At 47.4% G+C, this 27,310-nt stretch overlaps 1 protein-coding gene across 8 annotated transcripts in view; it reads left to right on the plus strand.

Annotated features, from left to right (window-relative positions):
* Positions 1-25,450, plus strand: part of TNRC6A (trinucleotide repeat containing adaptor 6A) — an 84,678-nt gene extending 59,228 nt beyond the window's left edge. For 5 of the 8 annotated variants that reach the window (XM_073887972.1, XM_073887976.1, XM_073887973.1 and 2 more), the window contains 12 exons: positions 60-197; positions 620-748; positions 1,155-1,232; positions 1,480-1,690; positions 4,854-4,985; positions 14,271-14,429; positions 15,606-15,746; positions 17,246-17,353; positions 18,665-18,886; positions 21,159-21,229; positions 21,976-22,115; positions 22,565-25,450. In XM_073887972.1, coding sequence (XP_073744073.1) covers positions 60-197; positions 620-748; positions 1,155-1,232; positions 1,480-1,690; positions 4,854-4,985; positions 14,271-14,429; positions 15,606-15,746; positions 17,246-17,353; positions 18,665-18,886; positions 21,159-21,229; positions 21,976-22,115; positions 22,565-22,940 — 1,905 coding nt within the window. In that variant the 3' untranslated portion in view covers positions 22,941-25,450. Of the gene's footprint in view, positions 1-59; positions 198-619; positions 749-1,154; positions 1,233-1,479; positions 1,691-4,853; positions 4,986-14,270; positions 14,430-15,605; positions 15,747-17,245; positions 17,354-18,664; positions 18,887-21,158; positions 21,230-21,649; positions 21,953-21,975; positions 22,116-22,564 lie in introns of those variants that run through there. The other 3 variants (XM_025855480.2, XM_025855481.2, XM_073887974.1) reach the window with 3 other exon arrangements.
* Positions 25,451-27,310: the final 1,860 nt, after the last annotated feature.

The following is a 27,310-nucleotide window of genomic DNA, read 5'->3' on the forward strand; positions in this document are numbered from 1 at the left end:
ACGGTGTCTACCCCTAAAGAATCCCACTGGTATTCTGTCACTGTTTCTTGGTTTTGTAGAATGGCAATCCCAGTATGTTTGGTGTTGGAAACACAGCAGCACAACCCCGGGGCATGCAGCAGCCTCCAGCACAACCTCTTAGTTCATCTCAGCCTAATCTCCGTGCTCAAGTGCCTCCTCCATTACTCTCCCCTCAGGTAATCACTCCCGCCCTGCTCTCTTCTCTTGACTTGGAAAAATGTGGTATTTGAATGAGGTGGCTAATTGCTCATCCTTGTGTCTTTGAGATGCAGCTAATTCAGGATCAGCTGTCCTTACGGAAGGATGTGGGTAGGGTGAAGAAAATGAGTCCAAGTTAAATTACCTTCCGTAAAACATCTTAAGGGGAGGAGGACAGTAGCAAAGTAAATGGGCTGGTTTAAGATTCACCCCGTCATCTTTCAGTTAACCCCGGAAAGTATACATGAACAATAAAGCAGAGGAAGACAGAACATAAACCAGCCTTCCAAGTACTAGTCCAAAGATTTAATTGCTCTATTGACAGTTCAGAATACACTGTACATTTAGTTAGTTTTGAGTTATTTGATCAACATTATTAACTTGCCATTGTGATCCTAAGGTTCCAGTTTCATTGCTGAAGTATGCACCAAACAACGGTGGCCTGAATCCGCTCTTTGGCCCTCAACAGGTAGCCATGCTGAACCAGCTATCCCAACTAAACCAGCTTTCTCAGATCTCCCAGTTACAGGTAAGTAGAGTAACAGCCTTAGTCACTGTATGTGTATTGAGTGCCTACCGTGTGCAGGAAGTGTCGCAGCAAACAAAGCCAGTGCAGTCGCCCCCAGGGAGCTTACGGTCTGTGGGTGAGGACAGATGGTGAGCTTGAACGGCAGGATGCTCTGCGAGCACCCCCAGAGCACCCCTAGCCGGGTTGGGGAGGGCGGGGGGAGGGTGATCGGGGAAAATGTCCCTGATGAAGTGCAAGTTTAGATTGAACGAGAGACCGAATTGGACAAGGGCTTGAGTCAGGGAGGCCCAGGAAGAGGGGATGCCAGATGAGGTTGCGCCGTGGGTGCGTGCGTCCGCTGCAGTCACCTGAAGCGCGCAGCTCTGACGCCGCGACACTGACAGCCTTTTCGCCCTCTTCCCTCCAGCGATTGTTAGCGCAGCAGCAAAGGGCCCAAAGTCAGAGAAGCGTGCCTTCTGGGAACCGGCAGCAGCAAGACCAGCAGGTAGATGACATCCTTAACCGGAACTCAGTGCAGTGGAATTGTAACGCGAGATGCCTTTATTAAAATAGAATGAAATACGTGGTTTGTTAAGTCTCCTGTTTGCCCAGAAGTCGTATTAACTGGTATACGGTGACCGTGCGCCTTCCTGCCGAGGAGGAGGGGGTGAATTCGGCGGTGAGGGGGAATATGTGGCTGTCTGGGAAGCCTTGCTGTCCTCCAGGTTTCCCAATCATCTCACTGTTTCCAGGGTCGACCTCTTAGCGTGCAACAGCAAATGATGCAGCAGTCCCGGCAACTCGATCCCAGCCTGTTGGTGAAGCAGCAGACCCCGCCATCTCAGCAGCAGCCGCTCCATCAGCCAGCCATGAAATCTTTCCTCGAGAACGTCATGCCCCACACTACACCTGAGCTGCAAAAAGGGCCATCACCAATAAATGCTTTCAGCAACTTCCCAATAGGTGGGTTTCTCGTTGCCCTGAGCATTCAGCTGATGCTCAGGGGCCACAGGCTTGCTGGGTCTTCTCCCGGAGCAGCACAGTTCCGTCGCCTCGGGAAAACCACGCTGGCCCCAGGACCCGTTCCTCTCCCGAGAGCTGCCTTGCCTCCTGCAGGTTCAGCCCATCTTCTTGCTTAGGGGAAGGCCTCTCTCCGTGCAAGAAAATGACGCTGTTTCTAAAACTCTTTCACAGTGGGTTAGAATAAAGGTGAAGTTGCTCTTAAGCCCCAGGTAGCTTCATCGTCGGGTAGAAGGGGGAGGGTTATCAGAAACCACGTGCCAGAGACACCCTGAGCCACACTGCTCTGCAGGAGCAGCTGGGAACAGTCACTTCTGTGCTTTCGGAACCTGGAATTGTGATTCTCGCCTACATACTTAGGGATGGTCTTGGTTTGAGTGTAGAAAATCGAAGCGAGAGAAGGATTGCCTTGGTTGCCCCTGCAGTTGCTCCCTCTTCCCTTTATTCGTTCTGTCCCCAGGCTTTTATTCCTTCTGGAAATTTCAGGGCTGGATGTTTTCTCCTTCTTTGGGTCTCTTTTCTCTTTGTGCCTTTGATTCTCTTTTGAGCCTTGATTGTTCACACCCTCTTCATTTTGCTTTTTCTTTCTGTCTTTTCTCTTAATGGTATTTTCTTGTAAATCAGCTTGGTTGGTTACTGGCTCAACTGGGTCTAAGATGGTTAGTTAGCTCGCGTGTTCTGGGCTGTGGGCAGGGCCTGGGGCCTGCTCTTGCTTCACTCTGGCTGGACTGTACATGATTTGGCTCTCCCTGGTATTGCTGTGGACTCTCAGCTAGGACATAGGTTGCACTTGGAGTCCTTGGGATTGTTAGCAATCTCTCTGTGTTTCTAGAAGGCGTTCCCTTGTCAGTTACCACCGCAGGTGAGTACCTTAGAAGCCACTTGTTGGTTGGTGACCTGATGATCCCGGAGACAATAGAGTGGTGAAAGAATACTCAAGTACACTGAGACATTGTGATCTTACCAGTGAAGGGAAGTGACTCTTGCCTTTTGCATACTAGACATATAAATTAGGCCAGTGAGGAGATAAGTTTCTGACTAATGGGATTTCCTGTTCTGACTGGCTTTATAGCAAGAGATACTTCTTCCAGGGGTACCTGGGTGGCTCAGTCCAGCTCTTGGTTTTGGCTCAGGTCATGATCTCAGGGTGGTGAGATTGAGCCCCATGTCAGGCTCTGTGCTCAGCACGGAGTCTGCTTGGGATTCTTGCCCCCTCCCTTTCCCAACCCCCCCCACGTGTGTTCACATGTGCATGCATACGTGCCTGCTCTCTAAATCAATCAATATCTATCTTACAAAAAAAAAAAAACAAACTACTTCGTCCTGGTTAAGAAGTCTGCCAAACCCACACAAACGCATATGGTTGTCTAAATCAGGCATTGGCAAACTAGAGCCTGTTGACCAGATTTGGCCAGCTGCCTGGTTTTGTAAATAAAGTTTTATTGGTACACAGGCATGCTCTTTTGTTAATGTATTATTCTGTGGAGCTTTTTTGCTACAACAGAGTTGCATAGAGACACTGAGACTTTGTGGCCCACAGAGCCTGAGATAGTTACTGTCTGAACCTTCCCAGGTTCGCAGAAAAAAAATTTGCCAGGTCTTGGGTCTAGTTGAGGAGTGCAGAGAGCAGCAAATGTAATTGTTCTCCCCAAAAATGGGGATGATATTAGAGAATTCACATTGTTAAAGTTTTTAAGTTTGACTGACCTGATATCACATGGACTGTCATGAAACCCGAGTATTTAAAACCATTTGCTTTGAAATTTTAGAACAAGAACCACCTGACTGTGTGTTAAACAAAAATTCTGGTTCCCACTGAACTCTTTTTTTTTTTTAAACAAGCATCTCAGATGATTATCCTGGCTTAGCGGTCAGTTTTCTGACCAGAATATCTAAGATGGAAATTTCCATCCTTGTTCCAAGAGAATATCTGAATTTGATGTGTGTCATCAGCAAAGTTCAAGGAAATTGTGCCTTGAGAGTCTTCTCACCGTTAAGTATAATTGTTAGAGGAAGGTATTTTTACCTTTTTTTTTTTTAAGATTTTATTTATTTATTTGACAGAGAGATAGCAACAGCAGGAGCACAAGCAGGGGGAGTGGGAGAGGGAGAAGCAGGCTCCCCACAGAGCAGGGAGCCTGATGCGGGACTCGATCCCAGGACCCTGGGATCACGACCTGAGCCGAAGGCAGACGCCCAACGACTGAGCCACCCAGGCGCCCAAGACATTTTTACTTTAAAATGACAGTGTTTTTTGTCTGGCCAGCCAATTGAAAACTGTTGTTTACAAGCAAAAGATAGCAACTGAAAGTGATTATTAATATTTCTTCATGCGTGGTGCTCTTGGGGGAAAGCTAAAGAGATCTATTTTAGGGGCACCTGGTTGGCTCAGTTGGTTGAGTGTCTGACTCTTGGTTTTGGCTCAGGTCATGATCTCAGGGCTGTGAGATTGGGCCCTGTGTCGGTCTCCATGCTAGGCATGGAGCCTGCTTGAGATTCTCTCCCTCTCCCCCTGTCCCCCACCCCCCCGCCCCACCTACCCGCCCTCCCCCATGCACACACTCTCTTGCTCTAATACATAAATAAGTATTTTTTTAAATAAAAAAGATCTGTTTTATTGGAGATAAACTTTAAAATTGTCTCTTATCAAGGAATTTAAAAATAATCAAAATTATAAGGAGAAATAGTTTACCACAGTTGATGCAATTATGGTTTTAACAGTTTTATGGTTTGAAAACATTGGGTTACTGAATATTAGAATAGTTGTTTAGGATTTCTATTTGTTGCTCTCTCTGATAATGTAGCCATGGCTCTCTCTTGATGTTATTTCTGCACAGCTTTGGCCAGGGGCCCAGAGTGTCTGTTCTGCCTGCCTTGCCTTTGTCTGTAATCATTTGGCTGTGCCACATATGCAGGGTGGTATTTATTAAGGAACATTCACAGGATTGAAAACACATTAGTTACATGTACTTTTCTAGGAAATGGAAGTTGTGGTATCAGAAGGAAGGAGGAGGAAAGCAAAGCTATAATAGTAGGTGTGGAGCAGATCGCAGACAACTATATTTTATAAACTGGTTTTTCTGTTAAAGTATTGTTTTATTTTTAGGCTTGAACTCTAACTTGAATGTAAATATGGATATGAACAGTATTAAAGAGCCACAGTCAAGACTAAGGAAGTGGACTACAGTGGACAGCATTTCTGTGAACACATCTTTGGATCAAAACTCCAGCAAACATGGTAGGAAATACATTCTTGTATATTACACTTAAAAAAAAAAAAACCCTGTAGAATACTAAATTTAGGCCTTTGTTTTATTTTATTTATTATTTATTCATTTGGTTTTGGAGGGGGTGGTGGGGAGGGGCAGGAGAGAGAATTTTAAGCAGGCTTCACACCCCGTGCAGAGCCCGGCTCAGTCTCATGACTCTGAAATCATGAGTCGGATCCTTAACCGACTGAGCCACCCTGGCGCCCCTAGGCCTTTATTTTATTTTAAATGTCTTTTCATAGCCAAATCCTTAGAACCTTTCCTCATTATTAAAAAATGCTTTATTAGTTATTAAATCTTAGTTAAAATGAAAAAGCAAAATTAACCTTCATTACACTACTGCACAAAGTAGAGATTGAATATACATTTGTATTTTAAAAATTATTCCCCCTTTGATGGTCATTTAGGTTTTTGCAGTTGATTTTATTGTTCTGATGTTCTGCTTAACATTTACTCAATTTAGTATGATGGGGAGGGCATTAAAAACTCCAAGCATAATTTGATTTCTGCCAGTTTTTTGTATAATGGCACATTTTCTTCATACATTTTGTTGCTATGTATAAATCATGTAGGTTCAATATTATTGTTTTCTCATACGTTAATTTTTTTAGAAACCTTTCATCTTATTTAATATTATCAGTTCATCTAGCAGATGTTAGTGGAATATCGTCTTGCTTTCCAAGGACTGTGCTGGGCCACCTGGAATGCATAGATACATATGGGCATGCACACAGTCGAGCATATGTAAGCCAGGAACAATACCCTGAAGGAACTCATCTTTTGGTCGCAAAAATAAGCATGTGAACAGCTTTAGGTATGCTGTGATAGGTGCTATAAATGTGAATCCATATAATGGTACAAGTAGTGTGATAATGCGCAGTCCATTGGAAGATTGAGTCAGGAAATGAGGAACTGTGGGTGTGGTGGGTGTGGAAGCCTTTACCACACAAAGAAGTAGAGAAAGAATAACAAAAGAGTGTATAGCATTTGAAAAGTTCAAAAACAGCACAGCCTGGTGGGTTCTGTTGTGTGGGCCGATCACGGAGGTGAAGGGGCAAAGAGGAAGGAGGAGGAAGGCAAAGCTACCATAGTAGGTGTGGAGCAAATCGCAGACAACTTTATGCCATAAATCATTTAAAATTTGAAAGTGGTGGTTATCCAGAGGCACAAAAGACTCAAAGCAGTGTGAGACAGAAGGCAGTGGACATGGAGGGAGTGCATCAGAAAGAGTCTTAGGATTAAGGACAGGAGGGCTGGGTAAGTAATCTAACTCTTTGGGTGAACACATGATCATTCGTGATGAACCTGCGCTCGCGTGGTTGCTCCATTGAGCACACTGTGGCACTGTGAGCATTCTCGGGGTGGGGAGTGTGCGAGCTCGGGAGTGCAGGTAATGGTGGTAGAAATAGGGGAATCAAAGCAGGCGTGGCGGGACAGATACTGAATTGGTTTTAGGCTTGTTGAGTGAAGTATTTTGGGGATGGCACAACATGGAAAAGACCAGTAAGACATTAGGAATAGAGGCCAGCACTCAGAAGAAAAAGCTGAGCGTAGAATAAGGTTTGGTATTCATCAGAATGTTGAGGTCATGGACATAGGTGAGGTTGCCCAGAGGGACAGAGCCTGGAAAAGAAGAAGGACCGCATCCCGGAGCTGCTAGTGGTGAAAGGAGTGTCTGGAGAGGTCAGATGTGGAGGGCTAAGAAAATGCTTCTACCATGTGGTTTTCTGTCTGCTCGAGTTAAAATGGATGTTTCTGTGTCTGCCTTGCTTATCTGAGCCTCAGTTTCTTTGTAAAAATGACCTACCTCTTCCCTTCCTTGCACTGCTGTGGCAGGTGGACCGTCCCTCATACGTTCTCTGGTGTTTGGCGTCCTGGCAGATGATGTGTGTCATACACAAGGGGTTCTCGGGCAGCGTAGGTTTTGAAGTCAGATAACATCCCCATCCCCACTTAAAAAAGTCTTTTTTAAACTTAATATCGATCATTTTTTCACTGCGTTTTATTGCATACACTGTTTTCTTTTGCACAGATCTGTAGTGTGAGCAGTAAATTGTTTTTAGTAATTAGCTTAAACCTTAAATATCTTTATTCTTATATACATAGCAATCCAATGAATATTCTAGGAATGTTCTTCTCTTCAGAATAGGAAGGAAGAGGTCAATACTTTTTTTTTACTTCAGTCTAGATCCCTCCCATTCTTTTTTTTTCCCCCCTACTATTCTTCATGTACTTAATTTGACACTTGAAACTTAGTCATTCTTGGGCGCCTGGGCGGCTCAAGTCGGTTAAGTGTCTGCCTTCAGCTCAGGTCATGATCCCGGGGTTCTGGGATCGAGTCCCGCATCCAGCTCCCTGCTCAGCCAGGGAGCCTGCTTCTCCCTCTCCCTCTGCTGCTCCCCACTGCTTGTGCGCGCATGCTTGCTCGCTCTCTCTCTGCCAAATAAATATAAATAAAAAACCGAAAGAAACTTAGTCGTTTTTTCTCTTTGGTTTTTTTGTTTTTAAAGATTTTATTTACTTATTTGACAGAGAGAGACACAGCGAGAGAGGGAACACAAGCACGGGGAGTGGGAGAGGGCGAAGTAGGCTTCCTGCGGAGCCCGACGCGGGGCTTGATCCCAGGACCCCGGGATCATGACCTGAGCTGAAGGCAGACGCTTAACGACTGCACCCAGGTGCCCCTCTCTTTGTTTTTTAAAATTATTTTTCTGGGACACCTGGGTGACTCAGTTTAAGTGTCCAACTCCCGATTTTCGGCTCAGGTCATGATCTCAGGGTCGTGGGATTAAGCCCCACATCAGTCTCTGCACTCAGCGTGGGGTCTGCATGAGATCCTCTCTCTCACTGTCCTTCCCCCTGCTTGTGCTTGCTTGCTTGCTGCTCCTACTCTCACTTCCTCCCAGAAATGCTCCTTGATCAGTAGCTCCTCCTTCTCTTATTCTCTCTCTCTCCTGGCAGAGACTTAGAATCTTCTCAGGCACATTCTTTTTATTTGTTGGCTTTGTTTTCCCTTTTCCTTACATTAAAAAGAGAGAGAGAAATGTTGATCATCCTGTCCCTTATACTTTAGCATAGTTTCCCTTACAAAAATAAAATTCACATTTAGCTGTATTCAGGAGAGCTCCCAAAGCTGCCAGCCCACAGAACTGATGTTTTGTTAGACCCTCACTATTTTGAAAGTCATCTTTCTGAACCACCATCTATGTAAACATTGAGGAACTTTCATGCACAGATTCAGACTTCTGGCATCTCCTTGGAAATGCGGAGGTCTAGCAGCACCGAGCACCGAGCTCCGAAGCAGTAAGCACCCAGAGCGGAGCAGCTGCGGCCCGTGTGCCTGTGGCTCGTTGCCCCTCCCCGTTGTCTTCTCTACTCAACTCAGTGGTGGCGTCATTTGCCATTTGCCTCTGCACTTACTGGGGAGTGTGGTTTGTTTTGTTTCATTTCTCTTCTCACTCCCCTCACACCCGTTCCCTCCCCTGCACTGGTGGAGAGAGACTTTCTTATAGTCCCTAACCAGAGAAATATTTGCCTATAGTCATGCTTCTATTTGGGGAAGGACCATGGGATTTTGCCTGTAGCCAGCCTCCTTCACTTCTTTATAAACCCCAAGCGGCCTTGTTGGCATTTGCATTTCCCTGTTGTAGAGAAGAGGATCTGTTGTCCTCCAGCGTGGAGCAGTGTAGAGGTCATTGTCAGGAGGGGCGGTGTGATAGTGCTCTTCAGGCTCACATCAGACCTAAGCTGAGCCCAGGGAGGGGAGAGGACTACGGGGAAGGCCTCGGGCTGGCACTGACCACTTGCAGCACAGTCTTAGGTGGGTTCTCTTTTTATCACCATTTAGTGAAGCTTAGAGAGCTAGTAAGTTAATTGTGGAGCAGAGAAGAAAGGGCAAATGCAGGAGACCTTCTGTGTCAGAGGTTCCCAAGACCACTTTCAAGTTCAGTGATTTGCCAGAAGAATTGACAGAACTCAGAAAAGCTGTAATACTCATGGTTATGGTTTATTACAGCAAAAGAATCAGATGAAAATCAGCAGTGGAAAAAGGCACATAGGGCACAGTCCAGGAGAAGTTTCCTATTGTCCTCTCCCAGTGGAGTTTCACAGACCTAATTTCTCCAGAAACGATGTGTGAAACCACATACAAAGTATTGCCAGCCAGAGAAGCTCCCCCAAGCCTTGGTGTCCAGGGTTTTTACCGGGGGCAGTCACATAGGCATCAGACACCTGCATGACTCGATCTCCAAGCCCCTGCAGACCTCTCAGAGGTCAGACATAAACACAGTATGACCCAGGCCTCAAGCAAACAAAAACAGGTGTTCACCAGAAGTCATGTTGCCGTAAACTGTCTGGCCTGGCTGAGGCCCAGGGTCTGCAAAGGTGCTCTTATACCTGTGGGATGTTTGCGGGCTTAGAGAGAAACCCAGGAGTGGTTGAGGGCCAGGCCTGAAGCGCTTCACAGTATGTATGCCAGGCCTACTGTGCTAGCCCTTTACTGTGCACCCTCCAGAGTAAGAAAAGCCAGATTTGTTAAGGAAAGTAAGGTGGAATGGAGGCAAGGACATCTGACCAGGAAATTGTGCGTCACAGAAGGCTTGGACTGTTATTTGCGATGCTTTTTGGTCCTAAGATCCTGTGACTAGAAGGCAGTTTATAAAACCTTTTCCCTTGTAAGCCAGCACCCAGCACAGTGTTCTGGGGAGGGGGCGCATATATAGAAGAATATTTCAGTCTTCGGGTTGAGGGCATGGATTCCGGAAGGCCTGTGATCTCTTAAGCTGAGATACGAAAGATAACAGGAGTTAACCAAGCAGAGGTGATGGGAGGGGACCCCAGGGGTGGTGTGGAGGCCTTATATATGAAGACTTAGAGTGCTAGCCCCTCTGTCCTGGAGGGCTCACTGTTGCAGTGTGTTAGGCCGGAAGTGGCATGATGTGTGTTTGGGGATTATTCTGGCTGCAGTGTGGCCACCTGGGGAGTGGAGGGGGACGGCTGTAGCCTGACCCAGTGTAGCAGTGCTCTGCCATCAAGAACTGTGCCTTCATTTCACAGTATATACAGATACCGAATCATCATGTTGTACACTTGAAACTAATACAGTGTTCTATGTCAGCTATATTTCAGTAAAAATTTTTTGAAGACAAGATTAAACAAGTTAAAAAGACACCCACTAAAACAAAAATAGAAGCCCTCCACATTTTCAGAAAAGATAGATACCACGTTTTCAAAGAGTTTTTAAAGAATCTACAAAGAAATAAAAGGCATCATATAAAATAATGAGAAACTGGAACCAAATATACGCCAAATTGATAAATATACATGGGCCGAACTAATTTATTTAAAAAAAGAAATTCACATTGAATCATAAAGCAGAATCCAAATCTTGGCTGCATGCAAGGGACCGAAAACAAAATAATTTAGAAATCTTTACAGTTGTGCCAAAAAACAAAACAAAACAACTGTAGGAAGCAGAATTGATAGGACTTAGTGATTTAAGATAATGGGAGGGGAGCCAGAAAGAGCCTCTCTACTTTCAAGCTTAAGCGACATCTGTTCCTCTGATTAATACCAAAAGGACATTTTTGTGACGTTCATTCCTTTCTGTTGGATTTTATCCTGAAACTTTATTTGACTAAACTTGGCTTAAAGGTCAGTTTGCTGGTTTGTAAACATTGGACTGATGATTATCGGAAATTGAAGGTGAAATTGACATGTGGTAGAAAGAACATTGGACCCTAAATCAAACAGACCTGAATTCTAAGTTGAATTTGCCACTCGGTGGCACATCACATTTGGAATTTTTCTTTTCTTTTCTTTTTTTTTTTTTTTTTGACAGAGAGAGACACAGTGAGGGAGGGAACACAAGCAGGGGGAGCGGGAGAGGGAGAAGCAGGTTTCCTGTGGAGCAGGGAGCCTGATGTGGGGCTCGATCCCAGGACCCCGGGATCATGACCCGAGCTGAAGGCAGATGCTTAACGACTGAGCCACCCAGGCGCCCCTGGATTTTTTCTTAAGAGTGGGAATTGTAGGGACACCTGGGTGGTTCAGTTGGTTGGGCGTCTGCCTTCGGCTCAGATCATGATCCCAGGCCCCTGGGATCAAGTCCCGCATTGGGCTCCTTGCTCACTGGGGAGCCTGCCTGCCTCTCCCTCTGCTCCACCCCCTGCTTGTGCTTGCTCGCTCTCTCTCTTTCTCTCTGATAAATAAATAAAATCTTAAAAAAAAAAAAAAAGTGGGAATGGTAGTTGACTCGGGTGACAAAATGGCAGATTAATACAGACCCTGGATTTGAGAGCTTGCTGTGTTGCTTATTAGCTACGGTCAAGTAATTTAACCTTTATCTGCTAAATGGGAATATAATATAGTACCTCCTGTGGTGCTCGAGGATGAATGAGGCAACACCTGTGACGCACTGATGCACCAGGACAGGGTAAGACACTAAGTGGCCCATCGGTGGGGGCTTCCTTATTGTTGCCGCCTCCACTGTTGGCTCCCCCCACGCCTGCCTCTAAGAACAGCGTGTGTCCATGCGAATCCAGCCTGCTTGCATCCAGCTGCACCTGTCACCTGGACAAACATACCTTCCATTTTCCGCACCTTCTCCCATGTAGCGGTTAATAGAATATGATTGGATCATAGCTGCCTCTGGGTCAAGCCTATTTTCCTTTTTAATAAAATGAAGTTTTAATAAGTAGAAATGGATTTTTTGTACTGAAAGGGAGGAATACTTTTATCAGCTCAGATTCTTAGAGTAGAATTAATCACTTAAAATGTGGCATCTCTGTTCGCTTACTGTATTGCTTGCTACTGCTACTTTATTCATACCACTGAGCTCCCAAGTGGTTTTAATTCACTTTACAGAAAAGATACACAGTTCATTCAGATAAAAGTAACTAGATAAGGAAGTCAGAGAAGAGAGGGGTTGGAATTGGTGGACTAACTAGGCCCTAGTCACGGATGGGTTAGCGCCCACCAGGGATGGTGCCCTGAGGTCTCATTAGGCCGTCTCTGCCCCCGAGTCACTGATACAGAAGCTTGGGTGTTGTGACTGCTTCCAGGGGAACGTTGGTCACTGAGTAAACGAGGCTAAAGCAATATTCAGGGCTCTGCTGTGTTTCTCTGGGAGCTCACAGCATCTGTGACCAGGGCTTTTCCTCAGACCTGCCTCAGAGCTGGCACGAATGGGCGGATGTTTGGTTTTCCTCCTCACCCCTCGCTCCTCCTCAGCTAGCAGGTGTGCCTCCTTCTATCGGGTTATTGAAGCTAGAAGCTTGAGAGAGATCCTCTCTCTCTCTCTCTCTCTCGTAAGTTTATTTACTTATAATACATATAATTTAAGTATAATACAATTCTCTTGATAAAGTGTTCCATTCGGTGGATTTTGATATACTCTGAGTCATGGGAGTCGAACGTTTCCCCGGTCCCAGAAGAGTCCCTGAGGGGTTGCTCCCCGCCCCTCCCGGACTTCCCTTCCCTCCCAGCCATGCAGAAACACAAGTCTGTTTTCGGTGGCTTTGCCTCACTGGACTGCTCGCGTCACTGGAAGCATGTATTATCTGGTCCTTTGTGACTGGCCTTTTGGGGGCGTAATGTTTTCAAGGGTCATCTGTGTTGAAATGTGCATTAGCGCTCGTTCCTTTTACAGTTGTGTTGGATGATGCCGCATTTGGTTTATCCAGCCATCCTGTGCTGCCTATCTGGGTGTAAGAGATGTTCTCAAGGGGCACCTGGGGTGGCTCAGTTGGTTAAGCGACTGCCTTCGGCTCAGGTCATGATCTCAGGGTCCTGGGATCGAATCGCGCATCGGGCTCCCTGCTGGGCAGGAAGCCTGCTCCTCCCTCTCTCACTCCCCCTGTTTGTGTTCCCTCTCTCGCTGTCTCTCTCTCTCTGTCAAATAAATAAAAAATCTTTAAAAAAAAGATGTTCTCGATTTCTTCCTTTCTCCGACTTCCACATCAGTCCATCTGTGAATAGTGCCCATTCTCCTTCCAAAATGCACAGTCCGAGCATCCGTAGCACCTCACCACCTCAGCAGCCGCCTCACGGTCTTGGCTCCCCTGCTTCCGTTCTCCACACGCCAGCAGCAGGGACCTCACATGGATCAGGTTGTCTAACTTCTCTCCTTACAGCCCTTGCTGTGTCCTGCAAAGCCCCGCATGAGGGTGTTGCAAAATCTGATGCCTTCAGGGGACAGGCAGGGCCAAGGGCAGCGGGAGCAGGCACTCCTCACCTCAGGACCTACCGGGTCATCTCTGCAACGCCCTCATGTTCTTCACTCTCCCGCTGACTGGTTTTAGACAAAACAGCCTTTCCGTTCCTCACACAGGCCAAGCTGCTTTTGTCCTCGGGTCTTTGTGCAGGCTGTGCCCACTGCCTGGCATCTCCTCCCTGGACCCTTTCTTCACGCCAGCGCGGCCCCCCCCCCCACCCCTCCCGTTGCCCTATCTGTGCTCGGCCCACTCCCCGGGCTGTGGGGATGACCTGCCCCAGCGTCCGCCCGCCTCCCCGGGGCCAGCACTTAGCGTGGCTGCCGGAGCTGGTCCACTGAGGGAGGGGTGTGCTTGCTGCGTGTGTCAAGCATTAGTCATTTTAAGATGTGCTCAAAGATGAGTGTGGAGAATAAATCGCTGGAAAACAAATGACCATTTCTAAGCAAAAATAAGTTGTCTTTTTGTGGGATTTCACACTCATTTGGGTAACAGGTATCTTTACTGATGCTGTGTATAATCATAAGGGAGTGTGTATAGGTAGAAATGTAAACCTCCTCATCGAAAAGGATATTTGTTTTCATTATATACAGGGGTGAGAGCCAGTTCCTGGATTCTCGGGTACACCTCTCTGCCACTTAGAATGTTCTCCACCACAATTCTTTCTTTACCGTTGTATTTCTTCCCCCTGGTGCTCCTCATTCACCAACAACACACGCAAAATACGGGTGTTTTAATGATTTGGAAATAAACTGGGACCCATACTCTGGTCACTTATTGATGATTATGATCCTTCTTATCCTCCTTGAAATAAAATTCACTATGATAATGTTTAGATCTCAGGACATAAGAGAGTTAAAAGTGATTGACGTCTGGAAGAGTTCAGAGCTTGCTTTCCTCCTTGACTTTTCACACTGTCTACAGAATGCAGTTTGGAACCCACAGATCTCATACAGGGTATCCTGGTGATACTTGAAAAACTACAAGAAATAAATTCACTCATGTATTTTGCCTCACATTCACTATTATTTTTTCTCTCTTTAGGTGCTATTTCAAGTGGTTTCAGGCTGGAAGAGTCTCCATTTGTTCCCTATGACTTTATGAACAGCAGTACTTCTCCAGCCAGCCCTCCGGGTTCAATAGGAGATGGCTGGCCACGTGCCAAATCGCCTAACGGCTCTAGCAGTGTTAACTGGCCACCAGGTAAAGTGCTGACCGCTTCTTTCACGAGACTCTGCTTCCCTTACTTGTCATTACCGCTAGATGCGCTAGTGATATAGGCCCGTTCGGGCGGACCGGCCTGAGCTCTGCCACGGGTAGGAAGGATGCACACAGGACGCACGGAAAGCTGAGCATCAGGGCTCAGGCAGAGGAGCCAGTCTAGCCTGTCACCAGTGCCTTTATGCTCCAGGCAGTGAAGGGGGAAGGAGTCCCGCCGGCCGGCATGAGGAATAAAATAAAACCTTTGTTCCGGGTTCCTCTTCATCAGCACCAGGGGTCTGGACTGAAGCATTACCAGGAATGGACTTACAGCCTTTTTTTCTGTTTGCTTTGCTATGGCTTGTGATTTAATAAAGCATTTAAAATGTTACCGTTAGGGGCGCCTGGCTGGCTCAGCCGGTAGAGCACACAACTCTTGATCTCGGGGTTATAAGTTTGAGCCTCACATTGGGTATAGAGCTTAAAAATAAAATCTTTTTTTTTTTTTTTAAGATTTTATTTATTTGAGAGAGTGTGAGAGAGCACGAGCAGGGGGAAAGACGGAGAGAGAGAAGCTGACTCCCTGCCGAGCAGGAAGCACAATGTAGGGTTTGAGCCCAGGACCCTGATATCCAAGATCATAACCTGAGCCGAAGGCAGGCACTCAACCGACTGAGCCACCTAGGTGCCCTTATTATTATTATTTTTAAGATTCTGCTTTTGGGGTGCCTGGGTGGCTCAGTCGCTTGAGCGTTTACCTTCGGCTCAGGTCATGATCTCGGGGTCCTGGGATCGAGCCCCACATCGGGCTCCCTGCTCGGTGGGGAGTCTGCTTCTCCCTCTCCCCTTGCTTATCCTCATGTGCTTGTTCTCTCTCTCTCTCTCTGTCAAATAAATAAAATCTTTTAAAAATAAAATAAATTCAAAAAGTAAAATGTTACTGTTTAAAAAATATATAAACCCCAAGAAATGATTCCAGTTGCAGAAATACGCAAGTTATTCATAAACAGCAGCTTATGCTACACTAATAGTAGTACTGAATCAGTCTCTCAGAGTGCTGGCATTAACTGGAAAATATTTGATAATTGCATAGGCTTTAGGAATACAAGTTTTGCTTATTTAATAATGGATCTCTAAGTGATGATTAAGCCTGAACTAATTTTAAGTTTTCATTTCCAGAATTTCGCCCTGGTGAACCATGGAAAGGTTATCCAAACATTGACCCTGAAACTGACCCTTACGTCACTCCTGGCAGTGTCATAAACAATCTTTCAATTAATACTGTGCGGGAAGTTGACCACCTCAGGGACAGGAACAGTGGTACGTAGGCGGGTACAAGACAGAATTTCTGAATGATGCCGGATGACGCTAAAGTTTAAGGATGGTTCACAGAGGATGTGATACTTTCAGCCCATCACAGCATCTGACATCCGAGGGAGTCATGAAAATAAAAAGTGAATTCTCAATTTTCCCATAGGTGGTTTTTTGCCACTTTAAAAATGATGAGGATTTATTATAATTTGATATAGTAAACATATACATTCACCTAACACAAAGGACCAACAAAATTTGCTTTCCATGAATTATAGTAGCAACTGAAAGGTTGTTACCTACTTTATAACAAGTTTCAGTGTTGTGATTAAGAAATGGGTGTTTCATATAAAAGATGTTATATTATCATTCATTTATACATTCTTATTAAGGAACTTTTGTGTGAGGAAGCAATTTAGCTTTCTTTGTCTCTCCAAAAGTGTAAATTAAGACCAATGTAAGGGTCCCTCCAGTTCGGATGCACTTTTTAATGGGTTATCAAACACAGTCATCCTACCACCTACCGTATAGTTTTCCCTCACCGCAGTCATTTAAAGTATTCTCTGCATGCACCTGAAGGAAGGCGAAGGGAGTGAGAGAAAGTCCTTTGTTTCCGTTCGAAACCTACATCCTCCTATTCCTCTAAACAGTTTATGACACATAAAACTGCATTTTACGTTAAGTATATCATTTTGTTAAGAGGTGTTTGCCGTATCACAATGGTAAGGAAAGAATCCTCATTCTAAAATGGCTGAACAGACCACTGTATAGAAATAAAGTACCTATCGCTGTCCCAGCAGAACAGGGACAGAGCCAAGGGGAGAGCCTCATGGCCTTGTATGTAGTTAATGGAAGAATCTGGCAGCTTGCAGAAATAGGCTTCTTTGTGGAAGATTGTTAGTCAGGAGAGGAGTTTAGATTTGATGTTAGAAGACAAGAACCATTGAAGGTTTTGAGTGGAAGTCTTGCCATTGAAGGCAGGTAGTCTGACAGTGGCGAGCAGAAGGGATGGAGTGGGAGGCTAGGTCGGAGTTATTACAGATCCAGACGACAGTCCAGCCTGGAGCGGGGACTAGTAGTCGAGGGGGTTTCGAACATAGGGGGAAAGCCTAGGTTTGGGGAGGCTGCTGTGGGGCATGATGGAGGGTGAGGGCCTGCTGGTGCCAGGCTGCCCCGGGGGGAGGGGGTGGTCTGGTGAGAAGTCGCTGGAGTTCAGTCAGGGGTTTGGGGGCAGGAGGACCTAGCCCTTCTTCTGGAGCCCAAAGTGGGACGCAGAGCCAGTGTGGTCTCAGTGTCAGGCAGAGGAGGGAAGCTACCTCGCTGAGCCACAGTCAGAACAGTGAGCCAGCCCCCTGGGCATGCTGTCGTGAAGGCAGGAAGGAAGGTGCAGTCATGGGCACCGTCCTGGGACCCCAGCATCCGTTTCCCTCACCGGAAGCTTCTGCTCATTCTTCAAGCGCCATGCCCCTTGCTCTGGGGATAACTAACCGGGCTCTTCCCCCACATAGGGTCATCCTCATCCTTGAACACCACGCTGCCTTCAACTAGTGCCTGGTCATCCATTCGTGCCTCCAACTACAACGTTCCCCTCAGCAGTACAGCACAAAGCACTTCAGGTGGGCCTTATCCTGGGCTTGCCGATGCCCTGTCAGAGGAGTGGGGTACTCAGCACCTGTGGCTGGGGCTGCTGTGGGGCAGTCTGCTCTTTACCTGAAGTCTTCTCGGGGAGGTAGGAGAGTATATTTTGGAACCTGAGAAGAGACTTGTAGCACCATTTGTCCCTTTCTGAGATTGACTGGACCCAGCAGTCATTTCTAAAACAGTCCCCTTTCCCTGAGCCGCTCTCGCTCTCTCGTCTGAGAGCCAGCTCGTTAAATGCAGTTTCATTCGAAGCAATTCTCAAATGAGGCAGCTTTTATTTTTGTAATTTCCAATCCTTGGCAGACTGATATTTCTGTAACGTATAGCAAACGTGACCTTGGAATTGCTGGAAAAGTGATCATACTTGGGAGCTGGGGCCATGTCTGGTTGCGGTCTGCTTTTGGATGCTCGCTCTGCATTTCTGTGCTTGTTCTGTCAGAGACCAGTGAGAGCCCGTGTGGTGACCAAGCTTCCCACCACACTTCCAGTCTCGCTGACTTAAAGGATGTTCACTTTATGAATCAAGTAGAAACATAGTGAACAGTGACAGAAGTTACAGAATTTTCCATCCACTTCTGCCCCCTTGTGGTTTTGTAGGATTATGTTGAACGAGTTGCACACCCCCATGGCCATGAGGCAGCACACATCAGGAAGTGAGCTTTCTTCTCCTCCTCCTCTTTTTTTTTTTAAAGCTACACAGGCCTGGGGTTGAATCTTGGCTGTGCACAGGACCCATAGGCAAGTTGTTAACCTCCCTGACCTCGGTAGGCTGTGTGTCAGGACTAGAGCTAGTCGCACCAAGTGCTGCTCGGCACGGAGAGGTGCCCGGTGGACGTCGGCTGTGAGGACTCTCCCTGAGTTGGGGCCACTTTTGTGGTCCTTTTTCCCATGTGTAAATCAGAGTTCTAAAATGTATTTAATGACCTATGTGACGCTCTCAAGTGACTCAGTTATGGTCATAAAGGTAAGGAGTTCCCAGTTGCTGTTTTAGACCGGTTGAAAGCAGTGTTTTTTGTTTTGTTTTGATTTTGGTTGCAGTATAGTTTTGTACACTGGGCTAAGAATTTCATAAGTCTTGAAATTTTTAATAGACCAATGGTTTGAGTGTTTTGAGTCAAGGGAGCAGCTTTTGGCTTTTGTGGGGTTTTTTTGGCGGTTTGAGTTGGGGACTTTTAATAGAGTTTCTTTTGGGGGGAGAATTGGGTGCTGTCGTTATTTAAATTTTCTCTTTGCTAAAAGCATTATCTCCCCCCCCCCCCCCCCCTGTGTTTTTTCCCTGTGAGTAGCCAGAAATAGTGATTCCAAATTGACATGGTCTCCTGGTTCAGTTACAAACACCTCTCTGGCTCATGAGCTGTGGAAGGTCCCTTTACCACCTAAAAACATCACTGCTCCGTCCCGCCCACCTCCGGGACTGACTGGTCAGAAGCCACCCTTGTCTACGTGGGATAACTCTCCCCTTCGTGTAGGTGGAGGATGGGGGAATTCTGACGCCAGGTACACCCCAGGTGAGACGAACATGATGCTCGGGATGGTTTCTTGCTGTTTCTTTGCTGAACAGGAATGCACAGTTCAGTCTAACAGAGACCTGTGCGTTACCCGCTATAAAGTAGGATTCAAACTTAGACGTGCGACTCCCCGCACATTGCCATCTTCCGCAATTTTTAGGTCTTTGTGAGTCTTAAATTTTACTTGAAAATGTACCTGGTTTACTTAAGAACACGTGGCCAAAGCCACACTAGTCAGTGGTCAGGTTAACAGAATGGACGTCACGTCTCTTTCAGAAGTTCCCCGGAGCCTGAGGACATCTGCTCACGTCCTGCTCGTGGCAGGCACGCAGGGTCGCAGCGTGCTGGGCAGAGAGGCTGGGGAAGGGGGAGCAGCCCGGCTGGGCCTGTTTGGGTGGCAGCTGGGCCTGACCGTGTATGATTTCAGCAGGGACATGTGAGAGTGGAAGGAGGTACTGGGAGTTAACCATGCGGGGCCAGCAGTCCCAGGAAAACCGCCCCCCGGCGTCCCCTTCCTGCTCTTCCTGCACACGACTCGCACTGCATTCGGACTGGCATTGTGTCCCCACGCTGACACTCACACACACAGATTGAACTAGCTGTCTACCAGTTGTACCAGTAAACAGTCTTGGTCTTCATTCTCCTCCATCCCAGAACTGTAGCAGACCTTCTCATCTCTAGGCTGAAAATAGTAAAAACTTCATAGCGATGTCCAAGCTTTAGATAGGTGATTGGGTGAAAGAAAGCTTGCCAGTGTTTCCTTTGGGAAAAAGTTCTAAGGGACGGGGAGTGGAGTTTTGATTCCATGAAAGGATACAGCTACTGAATGCACATGAATGTAGTCGGTGTCCTGTGTGAGCGGTTCTTTCGGGCCGCAGGCGCTTCTGGGCACCAGCTGCATGGCCGGTGGTGGCACGGTGACGGGAGAGGATACGGTCCCCGGGGCCCCGCACTCAGGGGGGCTGGTGGAACCGAGTAAGGGTCGACCAGGCAAAGCAGAGAGGACACGTATGCCAAGGCAAGCAGGCCAGGAAAGCGCTAGCAGTCCTGTGGGAGTTGCCAGAGACTTGGGGTTGGGGTGAGCCAGTGCAGGGAGAGATGAGTAGGCAGGCGCCATGTCACAGCGCAGTCTTCCTCAGGCACGCCGACGTGTTGCTGAGGTACCTCAGACACTCAGGAACGACTGGATCCAAAAGTCGTGCTGCTGGGAGCTCGGGCGCCCTGGGGCTGAGCAGGAAGGTCAGTCTGGGAGCTCCTCGGGAGCCAGCCAGACACAGAAACATCTGGGCGATTGCAAGCTCACTCTTTCCGATTGAAGTCCAGTGGACACACAGCATGCGGTAGTTTCAGACGTACGACCAGTGATTCAGCAGGTCTCTACGTGACGCTGTGCTCACCTCAAGTGTAGCTACCATCTGTCCCCACACACTATTCCAGTACCATCGACTGTATTCCCCATGCTGAACCTTTTCCTGTATCTTCTTCATTCCCTAACTGGAAGCCTGGACCTCCCTCTCCCCCTCCCATTTTACCCACCCCAACCCCCACCACCCTTGCCCCAGCAACCTTCAGTTTGCTCTCTGTATTTATAGGTCTGATCCAGCTTTGTTTGTTTTGTTTTTTTTTTTTTAAGTTCCACATACAAGTGAGATCGTATGGTATTTGCCTTTCTCGGACGTATTTCAGTTAGCATAATACCTTCTAGGGCCATCCATGTTGTCACATGAGGCAAGATCTCATCCTTGTTTGTGCCTGAGTAATACTCCATTGTGTATTTATGCCACATTTTCCTTATTCATTTGTCTATTGAGGGACACTGATTGAAGGTTTTTAAATCCCCTTAGAGATTGACACCCTGTGACATATGCCTGCAGAGTCATCAGACCATACCTTAGATCATCACAACCGAGGCCTTTCCCCAGAAGTTCTATTTTGAGATCGTTTTAGCTTTGCCAAAGGATGGCAAAGGGATACGGCCCTTTGTGCTCCCTTGCCTGCTGTGTGATGAGCTGGGGGCTGTCTGAGCTCACTCTCCCCAGAGGCAGAGCCACCTGGCCTGGGGAAGTAAGGCCTGGTCAGAGCTGGTGTGAGCGGCCCCCAGAGCTGCGGGGAAATTGCCGCAGTAGAAGTGCAGGCGGCTGGGCGGGCAGGGCAGGGTGCCAGGGGCCCAGGTGCTCCTCCCAAGCAGCCATCACTTGACTGGAATGTGTTTGTCCTCAGTGTCATTCGGGCCCCAGCTGTGGAAAACTGACTTGCCCTTCTTTGTCCTTAGGTTCCAGCTGGGGTGAGAGCAGCTCAGGGAGAATAACAAATTGGCTTGTTCTAAAGAACCTTACACCTCAGGTAAGAATATCAGGCATCCTGGCCAATAGGCACAGGCCAGGTAGCACGGGAACAGAGGGTTCCAGGCTTGAGAGGAGGTCCTACCCAGGCCTCCCACAGGCTACTGAGTAGACCAGGCCGAGGAAGTAACAGAGGATGATCTTTGGATGGCTCAGGCAGGCTGTGGTCTGCCCCAGTTTGTTTACACTACAAAATGTGCACGGAGCGGACCAAAATTGATTCCTCAGTCTCGCTCCAGAGATGCTGCTGGAGTAGGAGTAGGTCCGGGCTAGAATCGGGGTCTGTACTTTCATGCAGGTGGTCCTTGTACTGCAGTCGAGAAATCCTGGTCTGCCCTCGTAGATGAGAAAATCTCCTTAGGCCCTGGACCACCCCTCCTCTGGAGGCTGGATGTTAAGAGCCCACCCCCTCCTCTCCCAGGGAGCAGTGCCTTGATGAATCCTGTCCTCAGGGCAGGGAAGAGAGAAGACATGAAGCCACAGCAGGGGCATGGCTAACTAAGGAAGTGGGGATCTGGGGAGTGTCCAGGAATCTAGAGGCCACAGAGGTATGGCTCTGGGACCAGTGGAGGTGGGGAGGGGGGCACTGGACCCCGTCACAGCAGTGAGTCCCAGCGAAGAGTGTCAGCAGGAGCACAGAACCTCGGGCAGGAAAGAGAGGAGCAGAGTCCCAGCCTGGGACAACCTCCCTGGATGGTCCTCGTGACAGATCATCTAATTGGCGGCTCCCCACACTCTGTCTCCTAGATCGATGGCTCAACTCTGCGTACTCTGTGCATGCAGCATGGCCCACTGATAACATTCCACCTGAACCTCCCACATGGAAATGCTTTGGTCCGTTACAGTTCAAAAGAAGAGGTAGTGAAGGCACAAAAGTCTCTGCACATGTAAGTTGGCTGTCTGGTGCCCTCATGATTGGAAGAGTTTGAGTTCCCTTGTGTGTGGAAACAGCTGATGACTGTGTGTCATCTCCGGGCCAGCACGTGGGGCCCTGCAGTAAGAGTGCTTCGTAATGCGGCAGCCTCGCTCTGTCTTGGGTTCCAAGGTCAGTACGCCTAAGGGGAAGCATCACCCCTCAAAATGGCCCTAGACGAATCTCTTAAATCACTTATAGGAGACAAAAAAAGCCTTGATCTGTCTAGATACCACAACCACACGAGTGGGTCAGGTTTTGCCGTGGGCCCTGAAGAGCCCTGGGCCAGGCCTGGCGCCACCACCCCCCTCCGCCCCTCCTCCCCTCACCTTTTGAGCAGAGGCTGAGTGCTCCCCTCACTTCGAATCAGACCCTTGAGACGCCCCGAGTCTTCACCGCATCCCCTCTGTCTCTTCCCTCCAGGTGTGTATTGGGGAACACTACTATTCTTGCTGAGTTTGCCAGTGAAGAGGAGATCAGCCGTTTCTTTGCACAAAGTCAGTCTCTGACCCCTTCTCCCGGCTGGCAGTCTCTCGGGTCCAGCCAGAGCCGGCTGGGCTCCCTCGACTGTTCCCACTCGTTCTCCAGCCGGACCGATCTCAATCACTGGAATGGTGCTGGGCTGTCGGGAACTCACTGTGGAGACCTTCACGGCACTTCACTCTGGGGGACCCCACATTATTCCACAAGCCTGTGGGGTCCTCCCAGCAGCAGCGACCCCCGGGGAATTAGCAGCCCATCCCCCATTAACGCTTTTCTTTCTGTTGACCACCTGGGTGGGGGTGGAGAGTCCATGTAACGTGTCAATGTAGACTCACGAACTGTGACCTCAAGAAGCGTAAAGAAAGGAGCACTAAGTTGGGCTCGCCGCCTGCAGCCAGGGGCCACCTGTGGGAACAGCTCTTCTCTGCACATTTTCCACTTTGTTTTCCCTGAAACATATCAGTTTGAATACTTGAATCATGCAGGCCAATATTATAATGTGAAAAGGTATCTATCTATTTACACTCCCAAATAGCGCCATACATGCTAAACCGTATAGAATGAGCTCACTTGTGTATATTCATCATGTTTAGCCTTTGGGTTCTTTTTTTTTTTCCTCCCCACCCTGTCTCTCCTTCCCTTCCCAATTTCCTTCCCCATCCCTCACCCCCCGTTTTCCTCTCTCTTTTTCTTTCTCGCTCTCTCTCTTTTTTTTTTTTTTAAAACCATTTTTTTGGGCTGATAATGTATGAGCTTTTAACTTTGCACTGAATGATGTTCTCTCGTCTAATCGGCAATATGGGGGGGCAGCTGTTCCGGTGTAAATGTTTACTCAAGGATGTTCTTAAAGGTGTGCGCTCTCTACTATGCCTTGATGTTTGCCTACCTTACTGTGGTGTCGTGGAGTTTAAAAGACCCGAGTTCTGATGCTGACGTAGGACTATAAATGAAAGTATTGCACCAGTGTTTTCATGTTCTAAAACTAAAGAATTTCGCTCTGCAGTTTGAAAAACTGTGGCCACAGCTGTGACTTGCAGCCCCCCTGCCACCCAGGACGGGCCCTGCACTTTGAATAGGCTTTCCATTTTGTTTTGAAGGTTCCCACGGTGAACCTTCTTGTTTACAGATTTTTTTGTTTGTTTTTTGAGAAAAAAAAATGTTTACTCTTCCATCATTTAAAAAAAATTTAAAAGACAAAAAAAAATAAAAAACAATGGAGGATGATTTACAAGATGCTTTCTATCTCTGGGAAAAAGGAGCAGCATTTGGCCATGTTCTTTTGTTTTCTATTCCTGTCCTAAATCCAAGAGCATGGTTCTCAGGAAAACCAGTTACCCAGTTAGGAAAAAAAAAAATTTTAAAAATAAAAAAATAAAAAAATATCTCCTTGTAGTTTCTTATAGGAAAAAAAAAAACACGAAAACCCCAACTTTTAGCACTGATACTACGTATTGCTCTGTTAAAGAATTTTCTCTGCCAAAAAAAAGAAAAAAAACAAAAAAACGCTTAAAGCTGGAGTTGACATTCTGCTTTCAGATGCTTTTTATTAGTGAGTGATGATGGTTTGCTAATAATCAATAGGTGATAATTTTTTGTAACCCCATCAAGTGGCTCTCTCTGTTTCTGCTCTCCTGTGACTGTGTTAATGTTGAACTGTTGTACCTTAAAGCCGAAATCAGTAACTATGCATACTGTAGCCGGTATTGGGCTTACAGAATTGTTCGTTGTATAAAGAAAATTTTAAATGTTGTTGCAAACTAACGAGTTATACCATTTTTAAACTTACTTTCTCCTCGCCCCCTTTTTTTGCCCACAAATGGTATTATAATGCTTGCTTAGTCAAAGAAGACGGGCCAAACAAGGGTAAACATTTTAACAGCGCAGAATTTGCCATCATTTCATTGCCTTGATCTAACTGTTTGTGTCCTAAGATGCAAAAGAAGTCAGTGGCTTTTAACTGTTTACAAATAGAATGTGATTGTAAAATGTACAGTTTGGTTGTGTTTGAATTATGAAATCCTTCCCGATATAATAAACCATGACTTTTTGGCTGCTCAACATTAATTGTCTCTTTTTTGTGAATTTCTTTGTACGCTCTTTTTTACAATGAACGTTTCAGCGTTGCTGTATATGAGGGTCCTCATAGAGCAACCGAGTACAAATCTAAGCAAATATTTGAACATTCTATCCGAACTTCTCCACAATTTCACCCTGAAATAATGTGAGGACAATGGGAAACTGTAGCTTGCTCCTTCCTACCCTCTCTGAGCATCTTTGGGATCTTGTTGCTCAAAGCTCTCCTGTGACTTCATCTTCCCCACCATTTGTGCCCATCTCAAGCCTCAGCAAGAGACCATTTGGAACATGAAGCTTAATGACTTGCCAGTGTTCTAGTGTTAAACTCTCATACCTCTGTTACAAAATGAGAAATGCCACAACCTGGACTGGCCTTTTTCTTCCCCCTTCATGGCCCTCTCTCCTGACCGCGGGAGCTCTGGGGCAAAACCTGTGTGTGTATCCCAGCGTATGACTTCAAATCCTGCTCCGGCTTGCCAGGTGTGAGCTAATGTTGGACACCTTCCTATAAGCAAATGTTGTTCAATGCATTCAATGTATATTGACTTCCATACTGGTTTTTCCAAAAACCAAAGGTAGCTTTGAAAAACCACGTTTGGAAATGTTTGGAACGTTAAGCTGATTGACCTTTTGGGGCTTTGAGTAGTATATAATTGAATTCATAACTGCGTTAATTGTATTGTTAAAGTGTTTGGGAGTTTTTTGCGCTTGTTATGTGGAAATAAAGTGTTTGATTTAAAAAATTAAAAAGTGGTTTTGGTTTTTGCCTAGTCCTTAAATCATTACAGCTCTGTTCCCTGAGCGGCCGTGTGACTCCGAAGTCCACTGTAACCTCTCTCAGCTGCTGGAGCCTTAGTCCAGGCCCTTACTCTGCCCTCGACATTCCCCTGGCCAGATGGCCTCGAGTCACAGCCCGCCTGCAGGAGGCGCTCTAAACGCTTTCACACATCCGGTCATGCATTATTCCCACGTACAGCTCACAGCAGCCATGAGGTTCCCGCAGCCCCGGGAGCGTGCCTGGCCCGGCTCACCCGCGTGCACGTGCTGTCCCCAGCACGAGCAGGCACCTCTGTCCCACCCCCAGTCGCAGTCGCTTGCTACGGGAGCGTCATCCCCCCTCCGGTCAGTATCTTGAGGCACTGGGCCAGGCCACCGGCTGGTGACTGAGCTCTTGCTCATCTGGGTAGGCCACGTGCTCAGACGCGTGGTAGGTGCCGAGTAAATACTGGAAGGAATGACAGCCCATCCCCCGTTGACATTTGAGAACCGAAAATCGCCGTAGTGCCACTAGTCGAACTGGGTGCAGCGGGGACAGTTGAGGTGAAGTTCTTGACAGGTGGGCGGCGAGTCAAATCTGGGTTCAAGGGTACGGAGAGAAGAGCGTGAAGAAGGGTGGGGGGTGAAGGGGGCAGACTGTGTGTTTGGATCACACACAAATGGAAGTCGCACTGAGCAAGTTGGCTCGCTGTTGGGTTAAAAGACCATTTCCGAGCATGGGAGCACTGGTCTCCCCCTTCTCCAAAACTTAGACCAATTCCTGTGGAGCCTTTGGTGCCAGATGCAGGCAGCGGGGTCACTGAGCCAGAGCCAGAATCGCAACCCCAGTGAGCTTTGGGGGCCCCTTCCAGACACCCAGCCCCGGGCCCTGGCAGGGCTTCCTCCGAGCAGGCATTCACAAGGTCATGGGAAAGGGGAACGGCTGTGGTGGTAAGTTAAGGGTCTTCCGCATGCCCGGTGCTTCAAACTCCTCTTTCTCCCCCGGCCTTCAGAGCACCCCAGCCCGGCCCTGGAACGGGAAACGAAGTCCTAGCGCAGTGGCTCTCAGGTCGCCCGCCAACACACCCCTAAAGTTCAGTAGAGAATGGAGGAAGTGCATCTTGGGATTGGGGGCAGAGTTTTAAGCTCTGCATTTTAGAGTTAACACCACGTAGGAATGTTGCATTCTCCGTGGTATCTGTTTTCATCTAGAAATAAGTGTTTCGGGTAGCCAGTTACATTGCTCTGATGCGTGGGAGCGACGGGCCATGGTGAGGCCCAGGAGCCCCACTTTGAGAAGCAGGCTCGACCCTTGGTTCTGGTCGGCTTGAGTAGCAGAGACTGAGCTCCAGCAAAGGGGCAAGAGAGTGACTTCCCCGAGTCTCGGAGCCCCGTCCAAGCCTTGGAGATGCTCCTGTCCTGGCTGGCTGTTGACCCACTAGGTAGGGAAGCACCCCAACATGCTGGTAGAGCAGGACTCAGCTCTGGACAGTGAGGGGAGCTGCATCCGAGGTCCAGCCAACTTATAGGAAAAGACAAACTTCAGGTGACCCTGGGACCTGAGCAGTCCGTAGGCTGAATCCAACTCATGGACCTCCATTACGACATTACCCCACCACTGGACCACCCAGGGTTCCACTGACTTACTTGGTTTTTTAACCAACTTTTTAAAATCAATTTCTTGACAAAGTTGAAAATTGGCCATGTCCTTACCGTGTGGAAAATCAGTGCCGTTTGCCATACACAAACGGGGGCTGTCAAAAACTCAGGCACACAAAAATGTCCTCAGTTCTGCTGTATTCAATCCAATTCGGTCAAAGTTAAAGGGGGAAATTAGAAAGTTGGGGAGAGAGA

Source organism: Callorhinus ursinus, unplaced genomic scaffold (assembly GCF_003265705.2).
Source record: "Callorhinus ursinus isolate GAN/ISIS: 27379988/994484 unplaced genomic scaffold, GSC_fseal_2.0 scaffold85, whole genome shotgun sequence".
Classification (NCBI taxonomy): domain Eukaryota; kingdom Metazoa; phylum Chordata; class Mammalia; order Carnivora; family Otariidae; genus Callorhinus; species Callorhinus ursinus.